The 23,035-nt window shown below is 30.9% G+C and overlaps 1 protein-coding gene across 1 annotated transcript in view; it reads left to right on the top strand.

Annotated features, from left to right (window-relative positions):
• Positions 1 to 23,035, top strand: part of SI (sucrase-isomaltase) — a 94,898-nt gene that overhangs the window by 20,463 nt on the left and 51,400 nt on the right. The window contains exons 14-22 of the mRNA XM_058295221.1: positions 4,834 to 4,918; positions 5,795 to 5,912; positions 7,366 to 7,537; positions 10,629 to 10,745; positions 14,094 to 14,248; positions 15,110 to 15,194; positions 17,127 to 17,183; positions 18,426 to 18,550; positions 20,064 to 20,152. Coding sequence (XP_058151204.1) covers positions 4,834 to 4,918; positions 5,795 to 5,912; positions 7,366 to 7,537; positions 10,629 to 10,745; positions 14,094 to 14,248; positions 15,110 to 15,194; positions 17,127 to 17,183; positions 18,426 to 18,550; positions 20,064 to 20,152 — 1,003 coding nt within the window. The remainder of the gene's footprint in view (positions 1 to 4,833; positions 4,919 to 5,794; positions 5,913 to 7,365; positions 7,538 to 10,628; positions 10,746 to 14,093; positions 14,249 to 15,109; positions 15,195 to 17,126; positions 17,184 to 18,425; positions 18,551 to 20,063; positions 20,153 to 23,035) is intronic.

Here is a 23,035-nt window from a genome sequence, read left to right as displayed (position 1 = left end):
GTTGTACCTTTATGGCTAATAATTGATATTTGAGAAACAATGGTCAGGTTTAGAGATAAGCTCATAGGAGTAAAATTCGGGAAACATTTATGAAAGCTTAGTATATTCAAGCAATTGCAGTTAAATGAACCTGAATAAGCCCCTCCCCTTTAGAAATATTTTTTGGATAAGCAAGGGAAAAGAACAAACTTAAAATGCAGTAGAAGACTGCTTTATTTGCTTTATTTCAAAAAACAACAAACAAATCTTAAATTACCAGTAAAGTTATTAAAAGAAAACACTAGTGTTTAAAAGTGTCTTTGGATGATAGTTCATATCTGTAGCTCTTGAAATGCTGCTGCTAGGTTTTTGGTATGTTAGTGAAGGACATTAGTGCTTTTAGTTATAGTTACTGCTTAAGAAATACCTTGAGTTCATAAAAGCAGAGTTATAAATATTGTAAGTATATATGTATTAATGGCACTTTAGGGCTAGTGATGGAGAGTGTTTTTGCTATAGACTGACTGCTCCATTTCCTATATCCATTGAAGCCTGAAATTCCTCATTCATCTTCAGAGAGGGAAAGGAGAGGGAAGGAGGGGAAAGTATCTGAGAGAGGTAGTGTTGTTTTCCATTCTAATAAATAACTATTTTTATTAATTCTTAGGGGAAAAAACATGATATTCAATTTGATTTCAAAGTTCACTAAATATCATACTGTGTGTAAACAGTGAATACTCTGTTTCCTGCTCTTACCTGAATAATTGCCAAGTCCTGTTGCTTAAGCTATTTCTTCAGTTCTCATTTTCTTTGGATTATTTTTCCTGATTGAATGAATATAGTAAAAAGAAGTATTGCTATTTAACTGATGAGCTACTATTTTTAGATCAAGAGTTTAAAAATAATTTTATAATTTGCTAGATTTCTAGTTTAGTTTCCCTAACAATGCTTTTGATTTTAAAGTTTAAATATTAAAATCACTTTGGGAAATAACATGCAAGCTCATTTGTCATTGAAAGTAGATTTTTTGCAGATAGAACTATAGTACACTTGTTTTTTTCTTAATAATTCATTAGATAATATCCAAATTCTTGAGAAATAGCCTATTGTAGTTGGGATAATTTAAACTTTCATTGTGATTTCAAGAAAAAGTCTCAGTCAATATTTTTTAAAATTTCAGAGCCAATTTCCATTTTTATGAATAAATATATAGTAGATTATGGTTTTTTTTATTATTTTATTATTAAAAACCCAATAAGCAGAATTCTTTAAAGAAATCTAATAATTTAATATATAGTGTTTGGAAACAAAATTCCTGGAGAGGTTACATCCAAACATATTTTTTAACTAAAAATAACTGGGGAGTGATATTCTTCTGCATTTCATGTGATCCATATAAAAATAAATTCTTTAAAAAATTATTTTTTAAGAATAAGGTTAATTTTATTTAGATTTAGTTTAAATACAGATGTATGATATGCTACAAAACTATTATATGGAATTTTCAATGAACAGTAAAGAAAAGAACCTTAAGAAATATCCCTCAAATAGGTGTTGACTATTCCTGGTAATAGTCATTACTAAACTTAATGTAATTTGAATGATACTTGAATATACTTAATTACTGTAAATCCACTAAGGCCTTTTCCACAAATTACAGGACATTGAATCCACTGGCTATAGTATTGAAAACATTACTTGAATTCACCTTTATATGACATTAAATAAATGTAATATCACTTAAGTTATTTGGATAAATTAGATAAAATATTTCAGAATTTTAAAAATGCCCAATTGATAAAACATATTAAAAGTGATACAAATTTTATTAAAATATTAGTAATAAGTTAAGCCTTTCATTAATGCCATCTTGCTAAATAGACATGTTAGATATTTTAACAAAAGTAATCATATATTAAATGTCTAAAATATCATTAATCATGTAAGCATGGGTTTTCCCCCTTAGTAGTGTTGTGGAAGCAGAGAGATTTAATGATCACATATTGAAGACCAAGGCTCAGGAATATTCTTGAGAAGGAAAAATTTATTAACAACCAGCTAGGCCTGGGGACTCCTATCTAAAAACACAAGCCCCGAATAGGATTTCTGGGTCCCTTTTACACAGAGGATGCAGGTGCAGGGGAGTCAAATGGTGCTTTTATGAAAAAGGGACTTTTCTTTTTTAGTTTCTTAGAGTTTTAAGTATTGTCTGAGTACCAGATAGGTTTTGAATTAACATATCCCCCACATTCCAGGTAAGCTTGAATTAACATATCGCCCACATTCCAGGTAAGCTTGAATTAACACATCGCCCACATTCCAGGTAAACGTCAATTAACATTCATCCACCTTCCCATCTTGATGTAACTTTGAATACACATTCAGTCTACATCTTTTCTGAAAACTAAAGCCTATATAGGGTCTATATTACTTAATTGGCATTCTAGTAACTAGGCACACTTGGATACAGAATTAGATCATTTTGAATTCATGCACAGGCTATATTAACAGGTTAATAATTTATCTTTTTGAATAAAGAAGACTCTGTTCTCTTAACTTTGTGAACTGATGAAATTATCACATGCTGATTATCCCATATGAACATAGTTATATGATGAAACTTTTAAATAATTTTTATCACTTTTTCACTTGAAAACATTACAGTTTTTTTCTGGAAAATTCATTTTTAACTTAAATTACATAATATTATCTACATTGTAGGATTATTGAAAGATCTTGTGAATTTTATGGCAAGTTTGCACATATATAACTCAAAGAGAAATAATGTTAATTTTATAGTCAAATATTTTACCCACACAATTCCTGAATGAATATTAAACACAGGAGGTATTAAGTGGCTATGAAAAGACTCAGTTAAAACTTAAAATAATGCAAATATATAAATGCATAATTTAGCAGGTAAAGTTATTTCTGAAGTTTTTTCAATTGATGGACTCTTAAAGAAAAATTAAATAGAGTCTAAACTTAATTGTTTAAAACATATAGTTGCTCTTTATATTAATTTTGCTTTACATAGGAAAACAAAAATTGAATGTAATATTCCAGATAAAATTCAAAGAAATAACCCCAATGTCACTTTAGATATTTTTATACTATGAAATATATTATTTTCTCTCCTTCACAGCTACTAAGAGAAAATTTGGGAAATACAAAAATTAACCCTTTAAAAACTGCATCACAATGAGAAATTTATACTTTTCTCCTTGGTCACCCTTAATTCTCATTTTAATAACATTTGACAAGTTTTCTTAGGTTTGCTTTTTATCTATAATATGGACACTATAATGAGAATGGTTTGAGGATAATAGAGATCAGTAAGTTTTCAGTGTACTGGTAAAATATTTGGGGATAAGAAAAAAAGGTATTATTCATAGATCTCAAACAAACCACATAACTTTGGTAGTTGTTATGGTGAAATTTTTATGAAAGAAGTAATGTCTAGTTATGTTGCAGGTGATTAGTTTTTGCAGTTTGGAAAAAATGTTTAATTAATCTCTTTTAATGGCTCTGTCAACCTTATAGAATATTATCAATCTGCTGACAAATACTAAACTAAGCATTTGGAATAATTGGAAAAGTGGTACAAGAAATGGATCCACTCATTGCAAAGCTAACACAATAGTTTAGGGTTAAAGGAGATTCATGAAAGCTGGAATAAGTGGGGAAGCCTCAGGTAAAAATTGGTTTGATGTGGATGGAGAAAGGGAGGAGTAATAAAGAAAACAGACTTCTGATGAAATGAAAAGAACAGAGACAAGGGGCATATCTGAGAATGATGTCTTTATGAGAGCAAAGACAACATATTACAGACATGTGGGTAATGACTTGAAAATACATTGAAAGCTTTCAATGTGATTAGCTGAAAAGGACAAAGAAATACAGATTTCTTGAGCATGCACTGTGTGATGCATGATTTTATATATGTGACCTTATTTAGTCCCAAAATTTTACATAGTGGGTGTGGTCACACATCTAGTAAATGGCAAGACAAGATTTAGATCTAGGTTTTACTTGGCTTGAAGATCCGTGAACATAATACCCCACCACTCCTGTCTCCAAGAGATGTATAGGCAATGGTATATTAGGTCATCGGCTTTTGTTATGTGGTCCAGGCAGCCCCAGGGTTCCCTGAGACTTTTTTCAGCTCCATGAATTCATAGTTATTTTAATTAAAATATTAAAGTGATTTTTTAACTTTTTTTTGGTACTTCATTCTCTCATAATGTATAGGAAAAATGGGCTGGGCAAAGACTGCTGTTCCTAACTTCTGACAGTGAGCCTAGAACTAGAAACTAGATAAATGAAAGCTGATAAAACAAAATTTATTGAGTAAATAAATGTGCTAAGGATGTGTACAATTATGGGCTTATGATAAGAAGAAAAACACAGCTATTTAATTATAATGTAATCAAACTTTTGTATGTATAATTAAAACTAGGTAAATTGAAATACAGTTTTTGTTGTTTATAATTCCTCAATCTTCTCTACACTTTAGATGTGGGCCACATCTAAACTAAAAGTAACATCTTCAAAAAGTCCAATTTACAATGGAGTCATACCCCCAGAATGGGTTAAGAACTGGTTTGCTTGTTTGTTTATTTTTTCTTATAGTATACATTTCAACCTGTCACACTCAGTGTGATGACTTATTCCTACTTAAAGGTAGTATCAAGAGTGAATATAGGTTAGCAAATTCCTTCGATTATATTTGTATCCTAGGAGTGACAAAACAGCATGTATACCTCGATAAGACATTTTCAAACAACTGTAGAGTTTCTGTTCTGTGTTTTATAATTATTTAAAAACTGCTGTTCTTATTTTGCACCAATTCAGGATATGAATGAAGTTTCCAGTTTTGTTCAAGGTTCAAAGAAAGGATGCAATGACAACAAATTGAATTACCCACCTTTTACTCCTGGTAAATTTCATTTGGTTATTTAATTACCATAACTTCAGAACCAGAAAGTTCTAACATGTATTTCAAATGATAAACTTTTTAAAATGTTGAGGTCTTGAAATCAATGTTTTTTTGAACTTCAGCTGAAATATTTAATGCCTAGAAAAGGGAACATGGTTTTAAATGTTGGTGGAGTATATTGATTTATCTTTACATTGATAAAATTTCCATAATTAAATAATTAATTAAGAGAAATAAAATTCATTTGAAATTATAATTCATGTGATCAAAAGTTTTTCATGGATACCTTGCTGTAAATATGTGCAGTTATTCAAATGTACTTAATATGAATAGTTATATCTCACATTTTCTGAAAAACATGGTTATCCCCATTAAAATGGATAAAATAATTAAGCAAAAAAAGTTGAAGAAAGATGTTAATTACTGTAACACTACTAAGCCTACAGATCACACACAATAGAAACCTGAAAAGCCGAAGTTTGGATTATGTAATTTCATGAAAACACATTATGGTTTGTAGTTGTATAACATATGTCTACATGTCTAGAATTAGGTTACATATAAATAAACCATTTATAAAGCTTTAAATGGGCAAATAATTATGTAATGTGCAATGCGGATGTGTATATTTATATCTACCTCGTAAAAGCTATTTTCCCTATGGACATAGTTATTATTGAAGCTATGAAGCAGAGTGTTTATTAATGTAAGTGCAGATCTAATGGTTTTTCTAAGCTCATTTGAACTTACTTTAATTACATTTCCTCTTTCATTATATTTTATTATATATGGCATTATATAGGACATCATATAAAGAAATGTAAACTTTAAGATTGCAAAATATCTCTTAAGTGTTTCTTCTATATTTTCTCTAAGACATTCTCGACAAACTGATGTATTCCAAAACAATTTGCATGGATTCTTTGCAAAACTGGGGGAAACAATATGATGTTCACAGCCTCTACGGATACAGCATGTCTATAGCCACAGAGAAGTAAGTGCAATTTCATTCAAAATTCATTTTATATATATTGTCTGAAAATATATATTTTTGTAACATATCTATTTTCTTAGAAAATGGTAAGAGAAAGAAAGAAAGAAAAAACAACCCAGGATAGCAGCATGCCTTGTTTTCAAGCTAAAAATTTGACATTCAAAACATCAGTTCTTTTACTAAAGTTCATGAATTTGAACCTCATTTGAACTACATGATCTAAATATTTAACAGAATCTCTTTAACTGATTCCTTTTTTAATTTTTGGAATTAAATTTTTCTTCAATTTTTTAATTTAATTGACCATCTCACACTATAATTGTGCTCTAAGTATGAATTTAAAAATTGGCCGAGGAGAATGATGATCCTAGAACAGGTCTTTATTTTTATCTAAAACAAAATTTTCAATTAAAATGCAATTTTCTAAAGGATATCTTCCCAAAGTAATTTTTGAATAAAATGAGCTACCTGTGCATAAAAAATCACCATGATACAAAACAAAGAAGGTATCAATCATATGTTGATGGCAAAATTTGAGGTATTGCATATGGTTCTAAAATTCAACGGTTAATAAAATCCACATCCGGGTTTCAATAAATTTGCCATTTTCTCATAACCAAACGACTATGATCTAAATTGAATACCCATGTTTATCTGGTGCCAAATTATAACATGATATCAAAACATGTATTTTCTTGATAAAGTGATTCTGCCTTTTAAATGCAAAGCTTTGTACATTGAAGAACTTAAATTAACAAATTCAAGGAAAGAAAAAACAACACTCCATGGTCCAATAGGATACAGAATATAATATTGGTAAAATAATTGAGAATATTATTCTATTTTTAATAAGATAGTATGGATAATTTTATATTTTTATATTTTTCCCAATTATTTCCCATTTGAGAAAAAAATTGTCAATCAGAACCAAGTATCTATCAATAGAGGTGAAATGAGTTGATAGATTTCTAGAAACCAGCCAACTAATAAATACTTTAAAAAATGTTCAGTAAGTGTCACTCAAATATTACTTGGTAATAGTTGAATAAAACTATTAAGATATGATGAATGTCATAACACTCCAAAACCAAATGTATTAAGTTCAAATTTAGATTACTAAATTTTATATTTCTAAAAAGATTTCCAATAAGTTTAAGCCATATATTTCATACCCAAATTTTGAGTGGGTACCAAAAGCTTGTTTATTTATTTTGCCTAAGGAAATTATTCAAAATCTGGATCATTTCTAAAAAATATTTCCTTCCTCTGTGTTTGATAAGAATGTATTTAACTAAGCAAATATACATAGGCAAATACAAAATTGATTTAAAGTTTTGAAAAAATGGTTGCAAATATTATATGTTGGCTATGGGAACTGTAATATAAGCTTTAGAATTTATAAAATAAATTAATATTTAAAATAATATTATCTATTAATTTGGACATTTTTTAGAGCTTTAGAAAAAGTTTTTCCTAATAAGAGAAGCTTCATTCTCACCCGGTCAACTTTTGCTGGAACTGGTAGACATGCTGCACATTGGTTAGGAGACAACACTGCTTCATGGGAACAAATGGAGTGGTCTATCACTGGAATGCTGGAGTTTGGTTTGTTTGGAATGCCTTTGGTAAGCAGTTGCATCAATGTTATTTATTAAAACTCTCAATTATACTTTACTTTTTGGTATTATAATTTAATGATATTTTAAAATGATTAAAATGTATTCTATAAAAATTCAATCTCATTTTTAAAGAATTTATGAGAGAAATAAGAATATCAATGAAATGTAAACATTCAAACTATTAGAAGGAGAAAATGGACATTTAAACAGTCAAGACTAATAAGTCAGGAAATAAATATAAAAATAAACAAAGCATAGTATAATCTTACGTAACTAATATGAAGCAAAATATATTGGTATGGAAAATAAAAAAATATTCTTCATAAGAATAAATTTCAATAGACTAAATGTAATTGAAATACTACATTGCTAATGTAGGTTTAAAAAGAACGAAAATCTATTTCCATTACTTAAAAGATGAAAGATAAGGATACAGACTGGTTCAAATTTAAAAAGGGGAAAAAATTTATACTTGTCAATTTTAAATATAAGAAATCTGGTGAGTCTCTATCAAACAAAAAAGAATTATGCAAAGTTCATATTCAAGATAAAATGATACAACATAACACAAATATTTAAAATATATTAGGGAGTTATATTGTTTCATTTATTCTTTCCTTCACATAAACTGTACAAAATGAAAATCAAGAAGTAAAAAAGATAAAAGCTACCTAGACAAAATTTTGCATTTGGAAATTTAAAAACACATTTACAAATTACTCAGAGGTGTTAAAAAAAAAAGAATTGAAATAAGCAACTTAAAACCAAATGATAACAATAGTACTTCATATCAAACTTAGTGGGATTTCAGCTAATTAGTATTTAGAGGAAAACTGATAGCCTTAAATGACTAGATTAAAAACAAAGAATGGTTGAATATTAATGATTGAAGTCATGAATGAAATATTAGAAAGACAAAACAGAATAAACCTAAGCATCAATGTAGATTATGAAAATAAGAAATTAATGCAATGAAAGCAAAGTGTCTATAAAAAACTGTCATAAAAAAATTGGTTCTTTGAAAAATTTGATAAAATAGACCAATTTTTGTAAGATTCATCTAAAATAAAAGAAAAAGATATATTGGAATGTGTTTTAATATGAGATGATATTTATCATTACAACCAATTAATCAAAAATACCCTGGAATAATACTTAAAGTAAAGGTAAGACTTTTATGATAGTTTTAAATGAGAGCTAAGTAAATCACAGATATGCCATGTTCATGGACAGGAAGAATTAGTATACCAGGAATATACATTCTCCAAAAAATATTATCCAAATCCAGTGGAATTCTAATTTATACAATAAGCATTTTTGTGGAACCTATTATTTTAAACTTTATGCGGAAGCAATTATTGTTTAGAGAAGAAAAGAGCATGAGGATTTGTCCAACCATATGGGCAATTAACAATTAACACAATGATATTGGCTGCTGATGTGAAAATATTCTAATATACCCTAGTGTGGCAAAATTAGAGCTCAGAAATAGGCCCATCCATAAATTTATGAAAAATTGTTTTAGGCAGAGATCAATGATGAAAGTATCAACTATTCATATGGAAAATTAATTAGACATTTAAAAAATAAAATAAATTAGATCCATTTATCATAATATACACAAAAATCAATTCCAGGTTTATTCAGGATTTATATGTGAAAAGTAAACTTTAAACATTGTAGAAGAAAATTATAAGAGGAAAATATAAGGCCTTGGAGTAGGGGAATATATTTTTACAAAAAGCAAGGCTCATACTGGGAAATAGTATCTTCAAGGCATATAGCCAATAAATTATTATATTCAATATGAGTATATTATTCAATGTAAAAGGTTCTATATACTTTTAGAAAACAAGAAAAATAGAAAAATTAACAAGGAAACAAACAGGCAATTCTATAGATAGAGAAACCCATTTGGTCCTAATAAAAATATGAAAAAGTTTCATCTTCCCTAGTATTCAGAGAGGTGCAAGTAAAATCTTCAGTGAGATATATTTCACATAGATTATACTGATAAAAATTAAAGAAGTGACAATTCCAACTATTGGCAAGAAACTGGAGCATTAGGAATTTTTATGTTGTGTTTATAAATTATTATGACCTCTTTTGGATAGATGATGTATATTTTCAATAACCAGAAAATTAGTCCTATGTATATATGTCATAAATAAGAGTACTGTAATTTTTAAACTATTAAAGGAACTCTGCATATAATGGAAACATTTTTTATCATAGTGGGGATTTGTTTGTAGCCCAACTATCCATCAATAGAGAATGAATAAGTAAACTCTGGTATATTTATATGTGGAGTCCACAGAATAGGAAACTAGAGCTATATTAGCTTAACTCAATCTCATAAAAATGATGCTTAGAGAAAGAAGTAAAATGCAGAGCAAAGCATGCAACATGGCAGCTAGAAGACTTATAAAGATGCAAAGCAATACTATATATTATTTAGAAATAAATGTTCATATAAGAAAAACTTAAGAAATGCATCTAAGTAGTAAATACTACATTTAGGATTGTAGTTATTTCTGGAAAGACCTTGGAGGAAGAGGAATGCAGTATAATGTTGGCTCATATGAGGCAAAGCTTTGATTTTACTTGGAATAATTTCTTCCATAAACTCAACATGAATATATAGGTGTTTATTATATTGCCTGTACAATTTTTTGTGTCATAAATATTTTATTATAAATGTGAAAAATCAAATCAAGGAAACCAAGTTTTAGATTGAGAAGCAACATATTTTGAAAAAATAATTTACCCTTTATGCATTTAATTAACATTTTGTTAATGTTAATGTCAAACAAAACATTTTGTTAATGTTAATGTCAAACAAAAAATCAAATTAAAAATAAAGACACCGCGTAAGAAAATAAATAATGAGAAAACAAAGAGTATGTTAAATAAGTTAGATACAAGCAAGAGAGGAGCATAAGATGGAAACAAAGAAACTAGGTTAAGGAAATGAATATGATGATAGTAAAGAATAAAGGATTGTAAATAAAGCAAATTAATCATCAGCATAAAATGTGATGTTCTGGGAAAGTTTGAGAATCTGTACAGTATAAATTACAGTATATATATTCTTTAGGTTGGAGCAGATATCTGTGGATTTGTGATTGATACTACAGAAGAGCTTTGCAGAAGGTGGATGCAACTTGGGGCATTTTATCCATTTTCTAGAAACCATAATGCTGATGGATATCAGGTAAACAGCTTAACTATTGTTCTCCATATTTTGAAATAAAATACATCAATATTTTGGCAATATTTTGGCAATATTAAGCTTAAATCTATGGGAAACATGGTATGAAATATTGTAGCATAATTCTTAAGGAAAGCTACATGTCCTATTTTCTCAAGGCCTATACATATAAAAAAGGTTAAATAAGAAAATCATAAAACAATGTATTAACCACATGAATATTTTATTTAAGCTTAAATCACATATATGTATGTTAAATCACTAGTATTTTAAATTGGAGCCAAACTTTTCTTTGAGTATGGATTCCGCTAATAGGAGTTCCAGGTGATTTTGCTTTCCTAAAAAATGTTTAAGATTTCCGGTTTTTATTTTGTGGAAGCAAACAAGAAATTAAAGAATCCCTCAGTAACAAATAAAACTGGAATAAACAGATTCAGAGCAACAACAATAAAAAAAAAGTACACTTTTAAAACATCCATCTGAATGGTAGGAGCCGAAGTACAAGAACATACTGAGCTATTTTACCAGCTCTGAGAATTTGGCATGTTTGGGAGTATTTTCCAGAGGGAATGATGAAATTCAGTTAATTCACTAAATCATTTAAGTACTTGGTAGTTAAGAAATACTCTACTTTTATACAGTGGTTACACACAGGCCCTTAATTACATTTGAGAAGAGAGACAACCACTCAGAGTTCAGCTTGGAAAGAGAAATGATAGAAGATAATTAAAAGGCACATTAGAGATTTGTCACTTCCTAATACACATAAATAGTGCTTTCTAGAAAAGCGGTGTGATAGGAGATACCGATATGAATTGTATCACATACTGTCCTAATATGTGCCCTCCAAGAAGCAGATATTAAGACAGAATTAGAAGTACAATGAAAGAGACTTACTGGGGAAGCAGTTTCAAAGGACAAAGGGCAGGGAGCAAGAGAAAATGGCAAAAGCCCTCAGACAACAATGCAGGTTCGAACCCATGAAGTAGACATGTAAGGGAGGAGGTTTGGGAGGGAAAGCCCCAAACCACAGTCCCGTTTTAACAGTTACAGTCATGCCAGTGGGAGTCCACAAGGCAATGTCTCCTGTTGGAAGAGTCTGATATCTCCTAAGAATGAACCTGCATACTACTCCCACCATGCTCATTCACTGGCTGGGAGCAACCTAAACGAAGTGTGGTCTGAAAATGAACATGGTGATGGATCTAGGGTAGCAGCAACTGGAATTTTCAGTTAATTTTGTTCATCCAAACTGAAGATCTGAGCAGAGTTGCTCCCATCACTGCCTCTTGGCTGAGGTCAGCTAATCTAGGCTGAACTCAGGAAGTAGACTGTATTTCAAGTTGCAAGTCTGCAGGCTAGACAGGCAGAACTGCTTCCTATGTCTCTTGGCCAGCCAACTATCTGAGGATAATTCTTCTAATGTCAAGAAGTGAGACAGCAAGTTGTCATGCTACCACATTTCAAGCCCTTGCTTGAATGTGTCACATGTGCTAACATTCTATTGGTCACAGTATGCTACATGGCTGAGTGCAGAGTTACCCACTTTCTACCTTTGGTGGTAGGAACTGCTAGAAGGTTACCCAGCAAAGAATGTGCATAGAAGGAAGGGCAAAGAATTGGAGTCAATAAGTCAATCTAACACAATTAATATAGGTGAAAACTCAGCTTTGTTAAAATATTTTTCATTTTTTGACAGTGTACATGAAATTTCCATTTCAAAATAAAGTTTATTTAAAACACATATCCATATCTGAGTCCAACTCCATCACACTCAGGAACACAAACTTCAAAGTAGGGCGAACTGACATGGCCCTGAACTCCAGAGCCATCTGCCATGACCATAGAACCTGTGGGTCTCTGCAGCCCTCAGGAGAACCAGCACCCGGATGTCCATCTATCTAGGCTGTCTCTGGTACCCTGCTGAAGCATGCATAAGCATCACCCCTCTGATGACCTCCCGACTTTTTTTTGGAGACTCATAGCACTATAAACTCACTTGTCCTTGCTATTTCCCCATTATCCAAAGTCAAAAAGCAGTTTTTAACACCTGATATTACATGTAGGCTAAGATATTCTGCCAGTCTGAGTTGACCCCTAGTTACATCATCATCTGGTGCTTGGTAGTAATTCCTTGGCACCAGGGAAACTCATCCCCAGGAGTCATATCCCACATTGGGGGGAAGGCAATGCATCTACATGCTGAGTTTGGCTTAAAGAGTGGCCACATTTGAGCAACATGGAGGCTCTCAGGAGGTAACTCTTAGGCACCATGCAGCTATAGGCCTAGTTCATATTTCAGGCACACAGGCTCATAATCAGAGCCATCAGTATCAAGGGCTCATCATTGGACCATCCATCTTTGTTGGTCTTTGCCATTTCACTTGGCGGATCTACACATCACTTCTGTTACTTTTACTGGACCTGTGGTTGGCATTTGGGTTGGTGTATACTTAGGAGACCTGGATCTCTGGACTGTCCATGTGATGGCCAGGCCCTGGGTCTCAGCGGACTTGCAACTCCTACCCTCTAGCTTGTTGGACTTACCTTGACCAGCTGACAGAGAGGTGAAGAGGGTCAACCACCACACCAGGGAGCCAAGAGTGCCTACAGCTGCCAGCAGGAGAATTGCATGAATCATCCATGTGGAATCTAAGCCCCCTCTTGATGTAGAGGGGGACTGGACATAACTATATCGGGGTCCACAGGATGGAGGAATAGAGTATGGATCAGAGTGGACTTATTAGTGTTCTGCTGGGGAACTATTGTGATTAGTAAGGGAAGAAGTTGTAGTAGTGATGTGAAAAGGGTAGCCACAGTGGCTGCTGATGGTAGGGAGATGGAAGAAGAGATATGGTGTGGGGGCATTTTCAGGATTTGAAGTTGTCCTGGGTGGTCCTGAAGAGATGTTATGTGTCCTGCCATGGCCCACTGGGTGGACTGGGGGAGTGTGTGGACTACAATGTGGACCACTTTCCATGTGGTGCAGTGGTGCTCCAGAATGTATTCGTCAGGTGCAATGGATGTGCCGTGATGATGGAAGAGGCTGTTGATGAAGGAGGGGGGGGGCATGGTGAGGTGGGGGGTATATGGGACCTCATATTTTTTTAATGTAATATTTAAAAGAAAATAAAGAAGGAAAAAAATTTAAAAAATAGAAATACATATCCAAATGAAAACACAAAAACTTGAAATATCCATGCCCTTTGATGATGAAATGGGCAATTTGAACTCCTATAAACAAGTTAAGTTTTAATAGATTGCATTTTTAAAACAAATTAAAATCATTCCATTTTAATTTTCATTTATATATTAGCTTTCTTATTTTGATTTCTCTTTTTATTCCCACAGCATCAGGATCCTGCTTTTTTTGGACAGAACTCTCTTTTGGTTAATTCATCGAGACACTATTTGAATATCCGCTATACATTATTACCTTTCCTCTATACTCTGTTTTATAAAGCCCATAGGTTTGGAGAAACAGTAGCAAGGCCGTTTCTTCATGAGTGAGTACAATATTTAGGAACATTAATATTTTTAAAGATGTATGGTGACAACTGCTGAAAAGATTAGTGGGGATAAGTCAAGATATCAAGTCGATTTCTGATGATTGTTTTCATATTTGAGTAATGACTTTGATGAACTGTAGAATACTAGTAATAAATATAATTCAGCATATAGGACAAAATTAAAATAAAAATGTGAGAATTGAATAGAATTTACAAGGAAAAAGATTTATGGAAAATATAAGGGAAGTATTGTAATAATAAACATTAAATACAGAATTATTGAAAAACATATCAAGAAAATATTGTGAAAATAAACTAAATATTGATCAAGAATATATTGCAGTCACACAAAAAATGTGACTTGTGCACATCTTTGTACTATAGACCAGAGTAGGTCCTTTCCTCAAGAAATGACTTAAGACATTTTCAAATTCAGATGAAAACTAGGGTTTATAAGATAAAAGTTTAAAGGGGAAGAATGTAGACTATGAAATATTTCTGCTACTTTATGAATCTACCTCACAGGAAAATATAAGTTAAAGAGAATGATTGTTGATAAGTAACTTTATCATATGTGGTAGGCTGTTTTTTAGTACCAGATGACCTCCCTCCCTCCCTCCCTCCTTCTTCCCTTCCTTCTTTACCTTTCTCCCTCTCTTTCTCTCTTCCTCTTCCCTTCCTCCCTTCCTGTGAGATTAACTGTGTAGATAGTAAGAACTATGTATTAAACTTGACAAATCAAGCAAGTAAAAATTAATCTAAGAAACAATCGAAGGGAACAACCCAAAATGAAACAAATAAGGAAATTAAAGTAATTTATTGTTATCATTATGTCTTAAACATTGTTATTACTTTTAGGTTTTACGAGGATGACAATAGCTGGGTTGAGGACCTTGAGTTCTTGTGGGGCCCCTCACTACTTATAACTCCTGTCTTAAAACCGGTAGGTTTTACATGTCTAAGAAATTTATTGCTTGAAGGGAATTACATATAACCAAATCCTAACTAAATCACTAAACATTCCAGTAATGGATATTACTCAATCAACTGTTTCAACTGATAAATGTTTAATCGAATTCTAAAATGTAAAAAAATTCAAATAATTGTAAAAATATTAAGTACATGTATACTCATGAAATGTATAATGTCTAACTGCAGACAGGAGAATTGTATAAAATTAATATTCTCCTTCAATCAAGTCTAAAGGATAAAAATAGAGGTGTAGAGGGGGTATGGGATTTTTCCTTGTGAATGATGAAAATGTTCTAAAATTGATTGAGGTGATGACAGCACAACTGTGATGAAAAAGAGAGCCACTGCGTGTGTACATGAAATAGAGTGTACAATGCGTAGGGCTGTATTACACAGGGAATCCATTGAAAGATGGCCTGTGGTTAACAGAACAAATATCAGAATGCTTTTTCATAGACTATAATACATAATACTAATACAGGATCTTAATAATCTGGTGAAGTGGGGGAAAAATACACTAAATGTAAGGTCTGGGCTAAAGTTAGTAGTAATATTTTGATGGTGCTCTTTCATAATTTGTAACAAATGTTTCACAACAATACGAAGTGCTGGTGGTAGGGTGATATATGGGAGGCCTGCATGATGATATGCTTGTTTGTTTTTAAGTTCACAACTTTTACTATACACTTTTTTAATGCATGTTCATATATGAATGGTATACTTCTATACAATTTTATAAAAACAATATGGCTATTGGAAGCAGATATGGCTGAACTGGAATACTAAGTTGGCTTAAAAAGAGAATGGAATATAATTCTGCTGTAAAAAAAGACAGAAATTCTGATACATATGACATCATAGATGAACCTTGAAGACATCATTTGAATGAAATAAGCCGGACACAAAAGGAAAGATGTTATGTGATCTCAGTGATATGAAATAATTAGAATAAGTTAGTTTATGGAGTAAAAAACTAGAATATATGTTACCAGAGACTGGGTTGGAATAGGGAATGGAGAGTTAGTGTGTCAATTTACAGTTTCTATTTGGGTGATGAAAAAGTTTTGGTAATGGATGGTAGTGATGGTAACATAATATTGGGAATATAATTAATAGCACTGAATTATGTATTTGAATATGGTTAAAAAGTAATTTTAGATTGTATATATGTTACTAGAATAAAAATTAAAAAAAAAACAGGACTATACAACACAAATAGTGAACTGTAATGCAAATGATGGTCTATAGTTAATCATTCAATTATAAAAATGTTCTTTCAGGAATTGCAACAAGTGTACCACATCAATGCAAGGTGTTAGTAATAGGGCTGTATATATGGGAATTCTGTATTTTATGCATGATTTTTCTGTAAATCTACAACTTCTCTAATAAAGAAAAAGTTCCAGCTTAAAAAAATCTAATCTTAGAGTAATAGCATTGAATTCTCATTTAAAAAGATGTCACATTGAACTTTTGCTAAATTGTAAATGAAAGGGAATTTGAAAAACAGGTATTTGCTGATCACATGAAAATGTCAAAAAAATAGTGGAGTCAGTTATTTGGTTATTATGTATTATTTAAAACTCAATGTGTCCATGCAATATATAAAAAAAAAATTTGGTCACATTCACAATCAGCATGTAGTTTGTTACAATATAAATTCATGCATGCTACCAAAATTAATTTCATGTTTGTCTGTTAGCATTTTTTGATTTGCATGGTGACACTATTTAAAATAGGTAAAATAGCCTTTTAATTAGTATTTATAGGAAATATTGGAGTGTTACAGTACAGAGGAAGGTTTTTGTTCCTTGACTCTGAAAACACATCTTAATATTTGGCTTAATTCTCTTCTGCTAAGAATTGAAATGGAAAATAATGTATTTCCTTCCCTGCATTTTAGGGAATTGATACAGTGAGTGCATACATTCCTGATGCTACCTGGTATGATTATGAAACTGTAAGTAACCTTAAGATACTAATAGACTCACAAGTATTACATTTTCAAATATCTGTACACAGAAACCTAACAAAATACATATACATATCAATTCCAGGGTTTCTATCACTATTATAAGAAAGATACTTTCAAATTTGAGAAGCATGTAAAAAGTTTTGTATGTCTATTTATGTTGCACAGGATTAGATTTTAATATGAAATCATATACTTTAATATAAAGAGTTAAGCTCTCCATTTTAAAACTGGAAACTAAAAGGTCAGCAGTAATTTTACGGAAGAGTTGTAACTTATTTTAATACTTTTTCGTATTTTACATATTTATCTTATTGTCAAAAGTATGAGATATTTAGCTAATCTTAAACATTTACTTTTATAGATTACATTTAAACATTTCAATATTGAAAAGATAATATAGCATCATTATACACACAATTCAATTTTTATTCGACCCCAAGATTTTGAGAAGCATTTATTTTGAAAGCCATTATTTTGCATAGAACTTATATTTGCTAATCAAGACCATTTGTTTTCAAAACTCAATGATTTTTTAAAAAGACTTTTGTAAAGATAGGATGAACTTTAAAACAAACAAAGGAAAAATGTAGGTCTAATACAAGATATTGCCTATTATTAGAGCAGAAAAATGGATTTTTTTGAGAAAACATCTCATTTTTAAGTAAACTAAAAAAAAAATTTTTCCTGAAAAGTTATAAAATACTATATTAATATTCATTTAGATGCCATGAATGCTCATAATAGTTTCTATGTATAAATTTTTTCAAGATTTATTTTGATTACTTATTTTCCCCCTCTTCTTTGTTGTTTGCGCTTGTTGTCTGCTCTCTGTGTCTGTTTTCTGCGTGATCTTTGTGTCCACTCTTCTTCCTCTTAGGAGGCACCCATGAACCGAACCTAGGAACTCCCACAAGGGTGAAAAGTGCCCAATCACTTGAGCCACCTCTACTCTCTGCTCATAGTGTCTCCCATTTTGTTTCCTTGTTGCATTATCTCATTGTGTCATCTTATTGCATCATCTTGCTACACCAGCCTATCACATCAGCTTGCTCTCTTGCCTGTCTTCCCCAGAAGGCACTGGGAACCAAACCTGGGACCTCCCATGTGGTAGGCAGGTGCCCAACTGCTTGAGCCACATCCACTTATCTCTATGTGTAATTTTAATTCTTGTGAAATTGGTTTTGAAGTTTTAACTAGTAAAAAAAAGTTTTATCTGTCAAATATTAGGGTGCAAAAAGACCATGGAAAAGACAGCGTGTTAATATGTACCTTCCAGGAGACAAAATAGGATTACATATTAGAGGAGGTTATATTATCCCCATCCAAGAACCTGCTGTAACTACAACTGAAAGGTAAAATGAAAAATAATTAACTGAAACCTGATGTATAATTCAAATTTTAATATTTCTTATTTTATTAAGAAACAAATGTTGCTGTTGTTGTTTTTACCAGAAGATACTGACTCATTGAAGGAATTCTTAATATAAACATCCTGGTTATTTTTTTAAATCATATTATGTGTATGGTTACAAATTTCTTGATTTAAACAACTGATTTATTTAGATGAGAAATATACTTCCTGTACTTATTAAATATAGTCTCTGATATTTAATGAAATATGAAATACTATATTTGTTATGCAATCAATAATAATATGTGTACATTTCTACATATTTGGGCTTTCAATATATAAATAACTTAAATATATTTTTTCTGCTAAAATGTTTTTCTTAAGATAATAAATGAGGTCGATATTTCAGGTTAGGTAAAGAACAAAAAAGAAAGTTTTTCAATAAGAGTCACCCTCATAAATATTTAGAAAAAAATAATTCTGATGCTTCATGTTGCCCAATTCATTCTGATTTCAAGGGCATAGAAGGTATCATATTGACTTCATGTAACTTCCCATATCCTGCAATATCACAACGAAGAGTCGCAGTCACTGATGTGCTGTATTTTCTGCTTACTTTTTCTTGCAGGTGGTGTAGCTACTCCCCTAGACTGTAAGCTACGTGAGGGAGGGGGCTTGGTTTATCACTGTTAACTTCCCAAAACCTGTAACAGTGTATGACCCTCAATATGCCCCCTATTTTCTAACTATTAATTGAAAAAACAAATGAAGGAGTGACTTGATAAGTGCTAGTAATTTAATTATTGTATCATTCAATGAGTAATTATTCTCATAATGTAACTTCTATGAGTATACTCTCAAATTGATTCTGCTCCAGAGCTGATTTGAAAAGGACAAATGCACACTTTGGTAAATACATGTATGAAGGAATATTCCATATAGGGCAGTTGCCTAGATCATATATTCTTAAGGATGCTATTTTAGGTTACTAAGTTTATGGTGATATATAATTAAGAAAAATATTTTTGATCATGTCTCATTTTTCCTGATACCATTAACTTCATTTTTAAAGCTACTAGAAGTTCCACTAACACATTGCTTTAAGATTATATTGTAGTAGTTATTTTGCATAAAAAATATTTTAGTAATGTGTAGACATGATACATTGCAATTTTAGTTGCTAGGTGTCAAATAGAGTTTGTATTGAGTATTCATAAGATGCATTTGATTCTTCTTGTTTGAATTAAAATATCATATTTTTAAAATTTCACAAGAATCTTAGTTTCCATGAAATTATTTTATTTATTTTATTCAGTCTTTTCACTTAAGTATACATATGCTTTATATCATTGAAAAATTATTAATAAGCAGACATTAATTTTACTATTATAAATGTTCTTATGTGAATACAGAACTACCCTATCATACTGTTAGGGTAAGATGGATTTATTTTTAGCATGTTCACTATTACTAATTTATTTTAAATCATATATGCACCCTGACTTATTTAACAGTCGTAAGAATCCCCTAGGACTTATAATTGCATTAAATGAAAATAACACAGCAAAAGGAGACTTTTTCTGGGATGACGGAGAAACTAAAGGTAAGTCTCCAAAGCATAGCCTTCTAAATGTTCATTCTGATGATGGGAAATTTTGTTCCCATTTATTGATACAAAGTTGCATCCATTTAAAAATTTACAAGTTTTAGTCTTTATATTTTAATGCTTTTATCTGTCTTAGGCTTTTAGATTGTTTATAAAATTGTTATTGGAATATATATTTAATTATAATATCTAGTTTTGTCCATTGGTTCATTTTAATAGTCTTTGCCAAATTACAATATTTTTAACTATTTTATTATTATTTTAAATTAAAATATTTAATTGATTCCTATATGTACAAATTACACTATATATTCAATTTTTTAAAAAATTATAAGTTGGTTGAAGCAAACATTTATTACTGTAAACAAAAATACCCCCAGCATTTAAACTTTAGTTAACTAATGTTACATTGTTTAGATAAGAGTGTTATTCTAAAAATGGTTCATAATTTATTTTTCCAGTTAAGTCTTTTTAATTTTATTTCATGAACCCCAAACTTGAGAATTCAGTACACTGAAGGAATAAAAATAATCTTCATTTGCTAACACCTAATTAGAGCATAGGGAATTTTTCTGTTGGTTTTAATTATTCAATTACAAGTTTCCTTATAAATTTATTACAATTATTACACCATTTCTTTTAATAGAAAGTTCTTGGATATGTGTTTTATATATGTGAATAAAAATTATACTTTAATTTCTGTTTTACTACTTTTCAGGTGTGTTAAAGAATATCTTGCATGTCTTTGAATATGTTTAAACTATATACAAATATCTCTAAATTTTTCTGCGTTGGTATGATATCATGTAGTCTGAAAATCTGGCATTGATGAGAAAAATATTCATCTTTTTCAGTCTTATCTATCTTTGAAAATATTGATGTTTAAAAACTACCACAGGGATTCATTCAATAATTCCGCCCCCCTCAAGACTTCTAATATTCATATGTAGGTAGCTAGAATTTGTTCAAATAAATAACATTTATTTATGGCATTATATCAGTGTATTAAAAATCAAACATCCTACCCAGCAACAAATTCACTGGAAGATCTCTTTTGATGCAAGCTCGATGTAAGAGATAGCATTCACAGCCAGTTTTCATAAATGTTCTCGTTTCTAGTTAATTCTCTGTGTTCTTTCCTTTGATGAGTGTAGTGTTTTTTATTATTTACCTAATTCCTAATTTACATCTCCAGAACAGACCTCTGCCTACTTTATGTCTTCATTTGTGTGTCTAGTTTATATCTAAAGCACAACCAGAGAAAATGGAACTCATTATTTTGTCACTCTGCATCTGCTTCACCTACAGTCTTCCCCTTCTCAACTGATGGCAACTTCATCTCTACATATGCCAAAAACCTTGGGGTTGACTATTCTCTCACAACCTAGAATTTTCCCTAGTTCTACACTGACCTGGATCCTGTCACCATCTCCACCACTATCACCACTACCTTTTACCTAAACTACTGCAATAGAGCCTTGACTTGTATATAGTTCTGTAGTTACTGTCAACCCCCCTTCACATTCTATTTGTAATACATCAACCATAGTAATCCTTTTAAGAGAAGACTGAAAATGTCACACCTCTGTTCAAAACCTTCAATTGGTTCTCAGTTTCACTCAATTAAGAGCCAAAGTCTTTCTCCAGGCCTAGGAGGAGAGCTTACCAGGATTTGTGTTTTTGCACCCATGTGGGTGCACACATACACCTACACCCATACTTGCACATAATCTTCTACTGCTCTCCCTTTCTAACACCACTCCAGCCACCAGCTTCCTTGCTCTGTCTCAAGCAGCCTAGGGCTTAAACCCCCTGGAGTGAACAGTCCCATGAGAAGTAGCTCCAAGAACTTGCCACATAAAATTTCCTACATGTAGATTCCTGCAGATGGTAAATTATTTGTAGTCGTCAATCAAATAATGTTGCTAAGATAATTCCTCTATTGGTAGCATGTGGGAATTGATTGCTAGTTTACTCTTATTCCTGAAATTATATAAATATCCCCCAAATACATCCTTTCCTTCCTGCCTGTACATATTTATATTGACTATTTATTACGTATAAGCAGATGGTTGAGAATACTGAAGAGATAAGGTTTAACAGGTCATCTAATATAGAATCTATAGTTCTGTGCTTTAAAAATAAGAAAGTAAATCAGAATTTGCTAATTAATGAATTTGTGTGCAAACATGCAAACAACAAATTACATTCAATTCAGGTCCAATTCTAATTTTATTTTCTGAGAATTAACATTTTAAGTAGGTTAATGCTATTGAAATATTGCATTTAAAACTTTGTTTCTATTTGGATTTTTCACTCCTTGTTCTCCAAATTAATTGAGACCTAATCTTCAGTTCTTCATTAAGAAATATGTTGATAAAAAGTTTTATTACATATATGGTACAAAAAATAATTGTTTTCTTCCATTTTCAGTTAAAGTTTATTTCAATCTTTATCATATCCCCAGATTTATCTTTTCCCCCAAAATAAACATATTAAAAATTTAAATATGCAAAATAAAATTTTGATGGGCCAAGTTTTCCCAAAGTAAATTCTTATGTGGTTTAGTGGGAAGAAAATTTAACATATCATTCAAAAACATACATTTCCATTCATATATTTTATTATAGTTTTTTTTTTCTGAATGTCTAGAAATATTTTAGCAGTCTTTGAAAAATAAAAACTAGGCAAATATGCATTTACTGGGAAAATAAAATACCAAGATTTGTTTTGTTTAGAGACAATTCAAAAACTTAATTTAAAAGGAAAACCTTTTTACTGTGCTTCATCAATAAATAGTTTCTATTATTTTTCAAATGTCTTGAGTATCATTGTATAAATATAAAAGATCAGAGTATTAACATTATATTTTGATCTGAT

This window comes from Dasypus novemcinctus, chromosome 4, assembly GCF_030445035.2.
Source record: "Dasypus novemcinctus isolate mDasNov1 chromosome 4, mDasNov1.1.hap2, whole genome shotgun sequence".
In the NCBI taxonomy this organism is placed as follows: domain Eukaryota; kingdom Metazoa; phylum Chordata; class Mammalia; order Cingulata; family Dasypodidae; genus Dasypus; species Dasypus novemcinctus.
This window is presented reverse-complemented; position numbering and strand designations above follow the sequence as displayed.